General features: G+C 39.6%; 1 protein-coding gene across 4 annotated transcripts in view; it reads right to left on the bottom strand.

The window, feature by feature from the left end:
• Positions 1–14,217, bottom strand: part of LOC101155372 (neurobeachin) — a 215,693-nt gene that overhangs the window by 38,238 nt on the left and 163,238 nt on the right. For all 4 annotated transcript variants that reach the window (XM_023961238.1, XM_023961236.1, XM_023961240.1 and 1 more), the window contains 4 exons: positions 8,302–8,419; positions 8,117–8,219; positions 6,775–6,890; positions 4,253–4,365 (listed from right to left, as the gene is read on the bottom strand). In XM_023961238.1, the coding sequence (XP_023817006.1) occupies positions 4,253–4,365; positions 6,775–6,890; positions 8,117–8,219; positions 8,302–8,419 (450 nt within the window). The remainder of the gene's footprint in view (positions 1–4,252; positions 4,366–6,774; positions 6,891–8,116; positions 8,220–8,301; positions 8,420–14,217) is intronic.

A 14,217-nucleotide genomic window follows, 5' to 3' on the forward strand; every position in this document is an offset into this window, starting at 1 on the left:
AAAGTCTATGTAAACGTGCGTTTCGGGTTCAAAATTTGCAGCCATAACACGAGTGTTGAAAGTTAAACCAGATCGAACTTTGACCAACCAGGGACATAGATTTGATAGAGATGTATAAATGGTGTCCCTTTTAATTCACTGAAGTGCCAACCATCTGAAAATTGATCCTGAAGGAGAAATTAATAATTTCGGGTTGTGCCGGGCTGGAATTATATGACACAAACTCTTTCATAAATCAGAAAGAAAGAAAAAGACTGGAACAAGATTCACAAGACGGACATTTTTCACTAAGCCTCCACCAACTGTAACTGGGGAAAACGAAGAAGTCCCTCCCTGCTCGTCCAATGTGAGCACCACTGGCTCCAAGCATGTTCAAGAACGCGCTAGAACACGCATTACATGCATGGTCACATGCCCGGTGTGAATGTAGCGTAACACCAGAGATGTCGCCAGCAACGCCTAAATAACCCATGCTCTTTAACATCGAATGCTAACAATATGGTCAGCCAATTCAGATGCGGAGAAAACGCCACTTTGCATTTGCATGTGTGCAACACTGGTGTTGCATACCATATTTTCTTTGCAAACAAAATCAACTGATTTACGTTGATTGTGTAAGCACCTCACAAATGTAAAGTTTTGCAGCAGCACAAGACCGCCTCTCTCCACATCAGAATCCACTGGCTTTACGTTAATTTTGTGGTTGACTAGTCATGTATAGTTGACAGAGAGTTACGGTAGTCGAAATAATGTCAACACTGGTGCTAAAGCTCTGGTGTTAAAGAGTTAAAACAAGCTAATCTGGATCCAAAACCCAATGACACAAATCCTCCCACACACTCAAACCATGCAGTACTTTCTTGTTTGAATGTGTTAATATTTCTTTAGCCTTTCGTATAAAACCAGTGATGATTTTATTTAGTCAAAGAGCTTTTTTAACTATTTGAAACATGCAGTCAAAATTAACAACCACCATTAATATAAGTATAAAGAGGAAAAACAGAAATTAAAACAATTCAAAACAAAACATAAGTCTGAGCATTGTCCTAAGAAAGACACTCAAGCCAGCAATACAATAAACATGTCTCCAGAGTCTTCGCTACTGTCGCTAATCTATAATTGAACAAAAGAGCAGACCAAGCAAAGAGGAAAAGTGTGGAGGCGTGTGTCCCTCTCTGCTACACTGCAGTGAACTTTTGGAGGAAAAAGCCCCAGGGTTCCAAGGACAACTGTCAGGAGACACAGTCTGTGAACTTGCGCTAATGAAGGCAGCTCAGCCCTGTAAACAGAATGGGAGGATGTCACTGGAATACATTACAATACATAACTGTCTTCCTTGGACAGCAGGGTTGCATGCGGCTCAGCCCTGATCAACCACCCTCAACACCCATAGACACACATCCTGTCCCACCTGGACACCCTACAGGTAAAGTAATAATTGCTGAAATGACACAGGCAAGGCATAGCTGAGCTGTTAAATGAGGTGCTGAAGAGCACCGCTAAACCTTACACGTCCATCAGTCGTCAATTCTCTGAGATCCCTTTACACTCTTTATGATTTTCAGATTTGCTGAAAACTGACAGAAATGGTTGAAAAAGGAGCAAAGTGGGACTCATCATAAATGTTGGTGCTTTAGGAGAAACAAGGGGAATGACAAAGACGGTGAGAGCTCAAAATGGAATGCAGCCGTTTTCAGGTCAGTGAGCAGCAGTGTGTAGAAAAGAGAAGGGGGTGGGTGATAGACCAAGTAAACGAGGCCACAGTTTGTGGTAGACTGATGTACTGCCTTTATCCGTAAAGTCAGAGACCCAGAAAACAAAAAGCTGAATTTGATCAATTCAAGGATGCAGGATATAAAAGTCTTGACAGTCTTAATTATATGCTGATGTCTAACTAAATGTTTATATTCATTAATTCAGCAGACACTTCTGTCATAACCACTAAACCTTGTATATTTATCATTGAAGTACCGTATTTTCCATACTACAGAGTGCACTGGATTATAAGGCGCACTGTCAAAGGATGGTCCATTTTATCGTACTTATGTAATATGGCGCACCAAACTATAATGCACATTGTTATTTTATTACATGTTATTACTACAAATAAAGTTATAGGAAAATAGACTGGAACAGTCGGCAGCTTCTGAAATAACACACTCAAAGCAGAAGAAAACCATGTCTAAAATAAGATCAAATTTGACGTAGAAAAACATCTTCAACACCCACATATGGACTACAATAAGCCCTTATAAAAACATCTTTTGGACGTTGATACTCGATGTTAGTCAGACGCTGAAAAAAACACGTTGCCTGTTGCAACTTTATGCACCCTCAGGGGACAGAAACTTGACGTTGAAGGTTCCGTGAATAACACGTCTTAACAACGTCACTTTGCACATTCAGTGAGATAACTCCGAATCTTATTGGTAACACATAAAAAAACACACACACAGGCTGACTTTGTGACATGTAAGCCGTGTTAATGCATTTCCAATAACTCCCAACCTTGTTAGTTAGACATAAAAAACAGTCTGAAGGCCTGTTCACACCGGGACGAATTTCGCCGGCGATTTTCGCCGACGTTTAACGCCTCGTGACTAAACAAAGGGCACCAACGAGAGTGTGCACACCGACGCGAAAAAACGCCACGCGTTAAAGCGTCAAAAAAAAAAAACGCCTCGGGTTCGTTTTTTTTTTCGACGCGTCGCGTCGAAATCTACTCGACCAATGAGAATGGCGCTTTTGCTCACGTGTCTGGAGCTTCTGAAGTTACAGTAAAACACAACTTGGGGGCGCTCAAACACAAAACTGCCTTGCTGAGCACACATACCAGCGAAGAAGATAGACGCCAAGTAGCGTCTACACAGCCGCGAAGCAATAATGACGGACATTCTAAAATATCCCCGAACCAAGCACCAGTTGGAGCTACTGGTGCTTGAAATATTCATGTTTTCTTTGTTTGATTCTGACAAGCGTGTAAATACTTGCTCTCTTCTTCTGAGTGAAAAGCGATTTTAAGAAGCGTAAAGTTGCGCAGCGCCACCTTGTGTACAGGAGTATTTCTGTTTTACATTAAGCGCCATCTAATGTCAGGGAATGAAATTGCATGTTCACTCCACTCATCGTCAGCGAAAATCGCCTGGGTGTGAACACAAAAAACGTGGCGAAAAACGCTGGCGAATAACGCCTGGCGAATATTCGTCCCGGTGTGTACGGGCCTTGACACCGCTAAACACTGGCCGTATTAGCAAATTCACAATACTTCTCAAACGTGTTTACAACACACAAAAGAAACCTGACTGATAACACTAAAACAAATATTACTGTGACTACTACACATTAGCCGCAACCCAACCTTGTTTGCAACTTGTGAAAAAAACAGACAAACATTTTAAAAGAGCGTTGCTTCCCTCATAAAATCGGTTTAAAATCAGAAAGCGTCACCAACATTAATCCCTTTGTAAGGCGCTTTAGGTTATAAAACACAAAAAAGCCTTTTAAGTGCACTTTAAAATACAAAAAAAACAATGTAGATTGTACATGAGATTATTTGCTCTTCCATGTGCCTTTTGGTTTTCAATAAATCAATTATGGATAACATTTTCACAATTCTTTTATTTAACTTTTACTAATGTACATTTAGCTGTTTTGTTTCAACGTGTCATTTATGCTTCTCTCAATCATCTTCTATCATAAATACTTAAATATAAATAAATAAATAAATAAATAAATAAAGAGGAACTATAGTCTTTCCCAGAACATAGAAGCACTAGTATTTAAAACCTAAAATGTCCTGGTGGCTAAAACAAATATACAATAGCATGAGATCAAAGCGTAGTTTCACCTGAGTTTGAGATAATAAAAAATAAAGAGTTTTTGTTTGCAGAAAAAAAAACGAGTGGGTTAAGACAGGACATATGCCTCTAATAAAGGAACCAGAAGGTTATTTTAGGGATGCAAAACATACACTTTAAACTTTGCATTAAGACAATATGGAATCAGAAAAAAAGGGGGGTAAACTTACATTAGATATATGGGTGCATTTCAGGATTTTAAAATCTGCTCTTTCTACTTTCTGCATTCCATCTCAAGAGCTGAGACAACTCATGATTTTTTTTGACAGCATATGCCATATTGTTTTACAATCTATCCCCAAATAAGGAAATCCCCAGTCATTAAATACATTTGTCCCTTAGTTGGCCCCTCTTCTCTTAACATTTTGGGGTTCATGGCCAAAAGGCATCTGTACCTTTGAGAGATCTCTGAAGTTCCTTGGTAAGGTCAGGTCCAGCTCCTCAGAGTCATAGTTGGTAAGGACCCAAGGAAAGACTGGGTACTGGTTCAGGTCATTGTATGTCCTCCCTGGAAACATAAAGCAGACAAAAGTCTGTGAGTGATGAAGGTTTAGAAAGAAACAGAGGGGGGGGGGGGGGGGGGGGGGGGGTGTTCATTTAAGGCTTTGCTTATTTTTTGGGGATCAGCATGCAGGATTTCAACAAGTCCTCCTCTCAAAGCTCTCCATTAGAGTAACTTCCCTTGTGTTTCCATATGGGTTCTGCAAGGGAAATGTACACTTGAAGTGGTGGGAATGTTTTCTGTTGGTCCCTTGACACGATTATTCCTGCTGTGCGTTCCTAGCTAATCGAGTGTGGGAGTCACAGGATGTATGTTTTCAAATTTACAGAAACCATAATAGTATCTTTTTGTACAGAGGAAAGACTGGAGATTCATACTATTCTGTGCCTGTGATGCACAGATAATGTCACAAAAGTATGAAATTTACTTTTCCTTATGTGCTTGGAGAGGATAAATTATTTGCAGATGGAAAAGAAAAATGTTGGATGAAATCCATGGGAAAAGCTGAAAGAGCATTCAGTGATACGTTTCCTTTGAAGAGTGTATTGAAGCAGGCAGAAGGTCAGACAAGAGTAACAGTGTAAGCAGAACACTGTCAATCATGTTGGAAGTTCTACTACTGACCATAATTCAAGCAGAATCTTGCCAAAATACTACATGACTAATAAAAGAAAACAATTAACAAAAAAGATCAGATAAAATACTAAAAATTTAAAAAATGATAAAGAAAAGTCTGTTTGTTTACTTAATTAAACACATTTCTGTTACTGCATGGCTATCAATTTAAAGTGAAATTATGTTTGTTTGTTTTTTATCCAGAAAGGCTAAAAACCACTTCTTTTCACAATCCTATTCTTTCAGTCAAGATTTTCGGGGAGAATGCCTCTATCTGCTTTTAACAAGGGGAAAAATAATTTTGTTTGTTTGTTTGTTCAGGTTAGCTCTTCTAAGTTCTGCTGGAAACCAACGTCTTATTTGGTTGCAAACGAACTCTGGTGTGATTCACATCAATGTGACCGTAGACCGACTATCCAGAACACCAAAGAGGGGAAGTGAACCCAAAAGTGGATAGTCAAATGACCATTCTCATTAGAAAAACTTGTCAGTAGCATGTTTTTAAATGACACACTGGGACATATAGACCCCTTGCAGTGATAGAATGTGGTTGGTATTGACCACCATTTGGGAGTCAATCACACATCGTTTTAATACAACCAATGGGTTGCTGTTGATTCACAGAAAAAACACAAAGTTCAAGCGTCTACATAACCACATTCTGTACTTCTAGTACTTTAGGTTAATATCATTTTAGGAGATGATAATTTTGACTTTTACCAAAGATCCATGCTGAGCCACTGTAGCAGATGCAACTTTGGAAAGATTTGGAAAAGGCATCTCATTCTAAACATTGAAAATGATCTTGAAAGTTTTAGAGGCAGTAGTCAGGATATGAGGGTGGCAAGAGAGTATAATTATCCAAGTTAATGGCACACAATTGAAAGGAAACGGTGGGCTGAGCAAAGAAGGTGATTCCTGTGCTGGTGTGTAGCTACCAGTGCTAAGGCCTTGGTTGGGGTGGCGCGATGTTAATAACAGTGGAATAGTGCTTAATTAGAAGACCACTTCCCATTCACGCCTCTTCCCAGCACCTCACCCCCCCTAGCCTGTCTCCATCTCAACACTATTCCTGACATCCCTGGCAGCTCAGGTCATTACCGGGATTTTTAATGAATTTTGGGCATGTTTTTCTGTCTGCCTTACATCTAATTAGCTGACAATAATGTATCGAACTCCAGAACAGGCTAAATATAAATATGCATGAATATGCAGCGAGAGTGCAGATGACACCTCTCTCAGCAGAGTACGCTTTTCTCGTTCCCTGTTAGTTGCAGTTCAGATCAGAGAGTTGACAACAGAACCTTTCAACTTTGCAGATACTCCTCTGTGTGTGTGTGTGTGCGTGTGTGTGTGTACTCTTTCACAAAGCCAGCCACTAATTATCTGGCAAAATCTGCTGTGCCTGCTCTTTCCTTCAAACAGCACAGTCCCATGAAAAGGGAAGTTTACCGTGTTGAGCATCGCTTAGAGCTAGCACACATTCTTAAACAAATACGACATACCTGAAGCCACTTAGAGCATGTTTTCAGCAGCGCTGACATATAAAATTTATTGATTCTGATAGCTAACCCTAAAGTTATGAAACTCTAGCTGTGAAAAGAAGCACATAGATAATACATCAACACTTAAAAGTTTCAGTAGCTGTAAATTCTACCCGGAAAAGGAGGAAAACAAGTCAGAATCTATCAGTTTAACTGATGGCTGTAGGAAAAAAAGTACAATATTTCCATACTTTCAAGTTTTCAAGCACAGAATTCTACAAATGAATGAGATAATTGCATTGCAATCAATCCTTACCAGCGATGGTGTTGAGGAACATGAGATACTCAAAGTTTGAGATTTCCCGTCGCTGCCAGCGCTGGGTCATGTTGGAGGATTTGAAAAGCTGCCGAGGGGTTGCGAGGGAAATACGCCTGAATAAAAAGAAAAGCAATTCCAGCTGGAAATTTAAAATAAACTGGATTTGAGGTTGATAAAAAAAATAACTTCAAATGCAAACACATGCAATCACATCAACCAAAATAATCTTATGCTGGTGGTTGCCAACATTCACATACGTCCAACATTAACATTTCACTTTATTTTTCTTTCTAATCAAAAATGTGGGATCAAAACATCATACAAGAACAGTTAGTTTCTTATAACAGCATAGAGTGGAGTGTTAGATCGTCAGCAATAGAATAAGAAGGCTGATTAGCACTTTGAAAGTCTATGGGGGGTCTAAGTGTTTGTTTCTTTTTTCCCAGTGGTCTTTGGCCTGGCTGTAGTCCCGTTTCTGTCAGAGAATTAGGTCAGTTCAGTCAGGGTCAGTGCACAACCACTTCAATGAGTGGACTTTTGGGACCTCAAGTAAACTCTGCTCCAGGCTGAAAGGATGCATCACAACACAGAAGATACTTGCAATTCATCAAACAACTTTTAAGCTACGTTCACACGTCAACACGCGTATCATCTACGCACAAATTTGAAGACGAGTTAGGAGTCCCGGAAACCTTAGTTGATCTGTGCATAACTGTGGTTTTGTCTTTGTGTATTGGATGATTAGTGTTAACTATTTAAGGATTTTTATGTGTAGGACCCATTTTTAATTTATAGTTAGTTTTAAGCAGGTTTAATTTCGAGTTGTGTGGAGTAGATTGTATTTTGGATTCGCAAGTTTTTAATATTCAAGTGTACATGTGAATACACAATTGCAAGTATACAGTGATGCACAAAATGTATTCTATGAGTTAAGAAAAATCAAGTATTTCTCACATACAATGCAATGCAATTTAGTTTATTGATTTCTCTTCCCTGATCGATTTTCAAACAGTTGGCACGTAAATCGAAGGAAACACCATCCAAACGCCACTACCAAATCTGAGCCCCTGATCAGTTTGACCTGGTTTAACTTTCAACGCTTGTTCAACAGCCGCGCCTTTTGTATGTAGAACCTGAAAACGGTTGTAAAAAAGGTAAGTAGTGACATGTAAATGGGACCCTCTTGAATGCTCCCATTTTGAAGCTGAAACACGTTTGCGCGTATAACGTCGACCTTTCATCGAAAGTGGCTGCTTGAACGTGGATTGCAGAGGGCAGTGTGAAGGTAGATTTATAGGTGTTATCAGTCTCCTGCTGATTTGTCAATACGTTGACCCACCTGGCTTGAGGAAGTCCATAGCTGGTGCCCACTCCTACTCGAGGAAGACTGTGGACAACATTCTTCACGGTGGCCTGGTCGGGAAGGTTAAACATCACGGAGGCTATAAGCAGTAAAAAGTATGATATAAGTATCAACAAATTTCACTTTTTTGCTCAAAATTTCTTGATAGAATTTTCGCTTACTTCTGTTGGCCATAAAGACTTCCAAAGCAGTGTTCTGCAGAAGGTAGCACCTGGAAAAGACCGCTCTGATCTCACTAAACATCCACTTCCCATGTAAACCCTCAGTATGAGCTAAGACCTGAGAAAGACAGAAATGAAAAATACGTGGAGAATTAAACACTGGCAGAAATTAAAACCAAGACGATAAACCGTTGTCTATTAAAGAATGCTTGATGTGAAATCATCATTATTATTGACTTTAAATAATCAAGTAACTAATTACGAGTGTTGTTTTAAAGTAAGCCTAGATGTGGTGTAGAATTACATTTTTAAACATAAAATAATAATGTAGGTCAAATTTCTTTTACAAAAATGACACTTTGTCCCTTTGAAAAAAATCCTGAGGGACAATTCCTTTTGAAGGTGCAGACAGTAGCTTATGAAAAAATTGACATTGTACATACACATTAAGGATTCAAAATTCCTCACACAAAAAATACAATAACAGAAAGTGATAATAGTGTGCACATGTTCAGTTGAATCAATTTATATTAACAAAAATTAAACTTTAACGTTTTTTTTGTCACAAAATGTTACTTTTTGAAAGCAATGACCATAAAGTGAACTCTAACAGAGTTACACCACCTTAGCATTTTTTAAAACTTATTTAGATTTAACCTTAAAAGACAGATTATATTGTCACATATGACCAAACTTATTTTACAGGAAAAATATTTCTTAGCTTTAAGTTTACTTCTAAAAAAAAAGTAAAGAATCAAGAAAAACACACACCAACTCCTTGGAGAAAAAACAATACTAAGAAACATCATCCAAAATAACAGCTAGGGCAGACAAAGAATCCGTCGTGTAGGCTATGCAGTACTACTGGGATTAAAGGAGCACACACACAAATCGAGACAGTTGTTCTGACAAGTGAGAATGATCCACTCACACACCTTTCCTCCCCCCTTACATCTCACTGAGCAATTTTGTTCAACAGAACGAGCGAGGGGGAGAAACGTCATCAGCAGCTCCTGGGGTTACGATCACACATAGGTGCAGTGGAGAAACAGCGTTTGAGAGAATAAAGATATAACAGGGCAGCAGAGGAGTGAGGCGCTGCAGCACTGCTGAGAGTGTGTGTAGGAGGGTGTGTGATTAAGGTGGAGTGGGCAGGGAGGGAAAGAGCACAGTGAGATGGTGAGCTGGGTTAGGTCTGATGCTAATGCTCATTTAAAATAGTGACAGGCCGGAAGAGTGCAGCCTGAGCTGGGCTGCCTTAATTTCTCAGTGGAATAGCTCATGCCCGACCTCTGCGCCACATCCAAAATCTCTTGAGCTCAATTAAAATTGGATTAGGTGGAGATGCTGGATGTGCAGTGCAGCATCTCTGGTGCTCTTCTACCAGTAATGCCCCTGCTTGACACCTCTGCAACCCCCTACTCAAACAGTTGTCATAGAGACAGTACAGCCCAGAGGAGGCAGTTTGCAGACTGGAGGAGAGAGGAAGGGAGGTGAGAAAGGGCTGCATGAACACTGCTGAGGGCCAGCAGCAGCTAACAAGGAGGAAGTGTTGGCTTTTCTCTGCTTTCACTCTGCAACCAGATGTTCTGGAAACTGTTTTGTATGAACAAAAAGAAAGAAAGGGGCACAGATGTGCATCGCACAAATAAAGACTTTTGAAAGTTTAAACGCTTGACACAGACTGGGAGTTGTTTCAGGTATTAACATGCTATGAGTTAATGTAATACTAGTCTTTTATTCAACTTCTTTATACCTATTGGTGCAAATATGCATCAAACCACTTCAGCTCCAAAATTGCCTTAATTCATCATCTACTTAGGGGCAAAAACATATGTGGAAATATATTCAAAGGATTAAATATAGGCCGTCTAAAAAGCCCCTATAATTAGTTGTGTGCTGTGAGAATGTTTTATAATTATAAAGGCTTTAAAACAAATCAAAATTAGATTTTGACTTGCAGATTCTTTTAAACTGATATGTTAAGACTTATGTTGGTCCGGATGTAAAGTTTTAACAGTGGCTGTTGGTTTCTTCAGGGACTTTTCTGCTGTGACAAAGTGCAGGCCAAAAGGCTACCTGTCAACAAAAGAGAGGCTAAAGAGGAGAGAAAAAGCTGATTTCAAACATCTCAGATAAAAAAGAAAAAAAAATTGTCATAACAACAAAGCTTTGGTCTAAACCAACATGCAGGGGCCCCTATAGACTTGAAGATTTGACAAAGCCCAGCCCTCATTTTTGGAGGCCCAGCTGTAAAAAATGCCATTTAATGAACCTGTCTGCTGAAGCTGTCCCCTGCCTGTCAGAGGTGTCAGCCAGTGACAAGCACTGGGGACGGCCGCCTCCAGTCACAGACAGGCCTGCCAGCTGGAGACTTCGGCCCCAATCTAATCACGCCACCAGGAAGGGACTGGCGCTCTGCTCATGGTCTGTCACGCTCAGTGCTGGGGGAACGGCGACAGGGCGGGTGAAGGGTTCTGGTGTGGACTACTAGCAGAGCCTTTTGTTTCCACACAACTCCCTCAATGCAGGCTCATTAGGAGGCCCGAGCGCATGCGTCACTACAGCAGCTGCAGAAAACTACACATTTCTAGCATAATGTCATTTAACATCTCTGTCCTGTCACCTTGTTGTTCGTCCTTTCTTCTTTATGCGATTTTAAATGGTTAAATTGTGGCTGCAGAGCTTTGTAGGAAACATTGACAAACGTGTGACAGGTGGGGATGAAGAGAAGCACAGGTGACGGCTGTGTTTAGAAGGAAACTCACATATCACCAAGTATCATCAAGTAGAGCGCATTATACTTATAAGCCGTAGGAAGCCACTTCATGCATAGAAAGATTAGAAATATATTTGATTTTGAATTACTTCATCACCATAATATTTGAGACACACTGACGGATGTTATTAATAAATATAACAAAGCATTCTTAATAAAACCTGATGCAATTTTCTTCAATGTGAGGCAATAACCACCCCCAATTCAATGCATTCATACTAAAATAAAAAAAAGAAAATAGTATAATTCAGTGAGTCTTCCAAGCCAGCATGACTGATATATTTATATTGGACTGCTTGACAAACTGGTGTCAGAGCATCTGTGCTGCATTCTTCCCAGATTTGTCTAATAGGCTTCCATTATAAAGCCTCATGACTGTGTGATCCCAGGCAGCCAAAGAGGAACATGGAGGAAAAAAGAGACACTGCTAGCGGTTTCATTTTGACTGATACGAGAACTCCCTCAGGAGAAGTGGGATAGATTTCACACAAGGCAATTTGGAGGATCAGAAACACTATGGCTGACTTTATTGAATGACTGATCCTGGGCAAATATGGGCCAAATCTGTGAAGAGATAAAGCTTTTTGGGAAACTAATAAGAAAGCATAAAACATTTAAGAGCTGAACAGTTGAGAGTGTTGAGTGTTTTTTTTGTTTTTTTTGCAGAAGACATTCGATGTTGTGCCAGATGTTCAAACATCACCGCTGTGCTTCAATGCAAAGCTAAAGCAGATTCAACTTTACATTTCCATTTTAGGGAAAACTCATGGCAAACTTTTCTTTAAATTTTAATCCCTTTTATAGTGAATTTAAAATGCATGCATGAACATCAAAGCATGTGTCTCATCTGGTTTCCCTTAATGTGACAACTGTGGTGAAGAACATTTAAAAGAAATAGCTTTTTTAAAGATTTTCCCAGATTTCTACTCTTTTCGAGCCTCATATCTGAGCTCCAATAACATCTAAGGCTCTTAGTGCAGGTATTGGGGGGAAAACAAGATACAGATTTGCATAATCAGTGTCACTATACATTTGGGTGGTAGCTGGAGTGTGGCAAGATGACACAGCTCGAGTGCTCTGGCAGGACCAGTGGGATAAAGGAGATGAATATGCATTAAATATGTTGGCAGCTCACTGCCCCAAATGTCCAGCCAGGTTTGTCAATAACGTTCATGTCAGGGATTGTATTTCACGCACATTAGCGAGCCCAGCAGCGCCGACATCAACGATGCCATGGTGGGACAGGTGGGAGGGGCTCTCGTCCTGGTATGCAGTCACTTTGTACAGAGTAAAGGTTCCCTTAATGCTAAAATATAAGTCTCCACAAAATGGGAGAAAAAATATGACAATTTAGGCTGGTTTTCTCCAGCGGTGGTTTACACTCCTGTAATAAGTCTGAGGATGCCTGCAGAACATCTCTAAAAAGTTTGAAACCTGATCACATTTTTATGTAAAGTGGATTTTTTTTATAAAAATCCAGTAGGAAATATTAATAATTGTTGCAAGTAAAATAAAATTATCCAATAGAATGCTAGTAAGGGACTAGTCCGATTTAGAATGGTTCACGCAATTCAGGCGAGCGTTTCCATTCAAAGTTGGACCATAACGGTGCATGCGGAGTGAAGTTAACAACAACAATGGAGGTCATCCGGCAGCTCAAGTTTTCCGCTTGAGTTTTGGTACTTCATATATACAAAGCATTCAAAGTTGTTTGAGAGAAGATCGCAGGCAGCGAAGAGGAATACAGCTGCTTTCTTTTGTTGCAATGACCTTCAGCCAATCAACGGGTTTCAACAGTAGTACCATATTTCTATGGACCTACAACCCAAACCCAAACCGTGCCCAAAAATGGTTTGGTCCAGCTTAATGTGTCCACTTTATAATGGAAACGCTCAAAATACTGAACTGGAGCGTACAGTACCATACTGTACCGCTCAGTGGAAACAAGGCTTAATACCAAAATGTAAGTAAAAAAAATTTGTTGGTAATTTATTTCCCATTCTTGCTCTTTAGGTGAGCATTCATACTGATCCTGCAATACTGTTCCATTCCTGTGAGCTGCTCCTTTCATAATCCATTACTACAGTCCTTCATCTAAACTACAAGGCCAGTCTATTTTTGTGTCACTGTCATGTGTGATGGTAGGGGACTGACTGTAGAAATGTGATCATACATAAGAGAACTTAAAATTAAAACAGATTATTTCCTTATTCAAATTTTGATAGATCAGGAGCAGATAAAGACTCGCCATTTGAAAAAGCTCTTAGATGTAATGCAGCAAAATAAATGAGCTGGCCAAAGTCTCCCTCCTCCGCTCCATTCTGATGCATCCTTGCAGACGAATAGAACCATTAACACCTTTATTTTCCTCCTCCCAGCTGACATCTGGCTCAAAATTTTACAGTTGGATAGCTCAAAATACCAGCTAAGTTTTTTACTTGTAATATCAATGACATAACCCTTTTTTGGAAAAGAATAATGTTTTCAAAACAGACATTTTTTGTTAAAAAGTTTTTTGAAAGAGTTCTTAAATCTTAAATATGAGTTATATCTTTGTTATGAACTGGGTCTTATAAAAAGGTAGTTAAACTATAGCCAAGTACTTTAATTTTATTCATACTCGTTTTTATTGTTTACAAGTTACTTGTTCGGCTGAATCCATTCATAAACCCATTCAGATTTTCTGTCAGAAAGCACTGAAAGAAAATCTGAAATGGAAACTTAAACCAATACTTTGAGTCCTGGACTTTTCATGTCTTGCTTGTCATACAGAACAACAGTTCAACTTAAGTCAGAAGTCAGTTCATGACTGACAGTGGGGCAAAGCTCGGCTCGATGAAATCGCTACCAGCAGATTCTGCATCAGCATGCGGCCTTGCACTTTAGAAGGAACACCCTGAAAACATCCAGACACTGGGAAAAACATCAGGGAGGCCTGCAAACTGCGAGAACAACCTCAGTGTTTGACTTTAGGTAAAGACAACAAGAACCCGTCTCATGAAGCCTGAAAACTAACTCAAACATCAAAAGGCTATAGACAAGGAGACTTGCATAGAACCAAGAGCTGAATGAAATGATACAAATCGCCTTTGAACATACAGTAAACTTATTATAGTTATTCCAGTTACATCAAGTTC

The sequence above is a fragment of the Oryzias latipes genome, chromosome 13 (assembly GCF_002234675.1).
Source record: "Oryzias latipes chromosome 13, ASM223467v1".
Lineage (NCBI taxonomy): Eukaryota > Metazoa > Chordata > Actinopteri > Beloniformes > Adrianichthyidae > Oryzias > Oryzias latipes.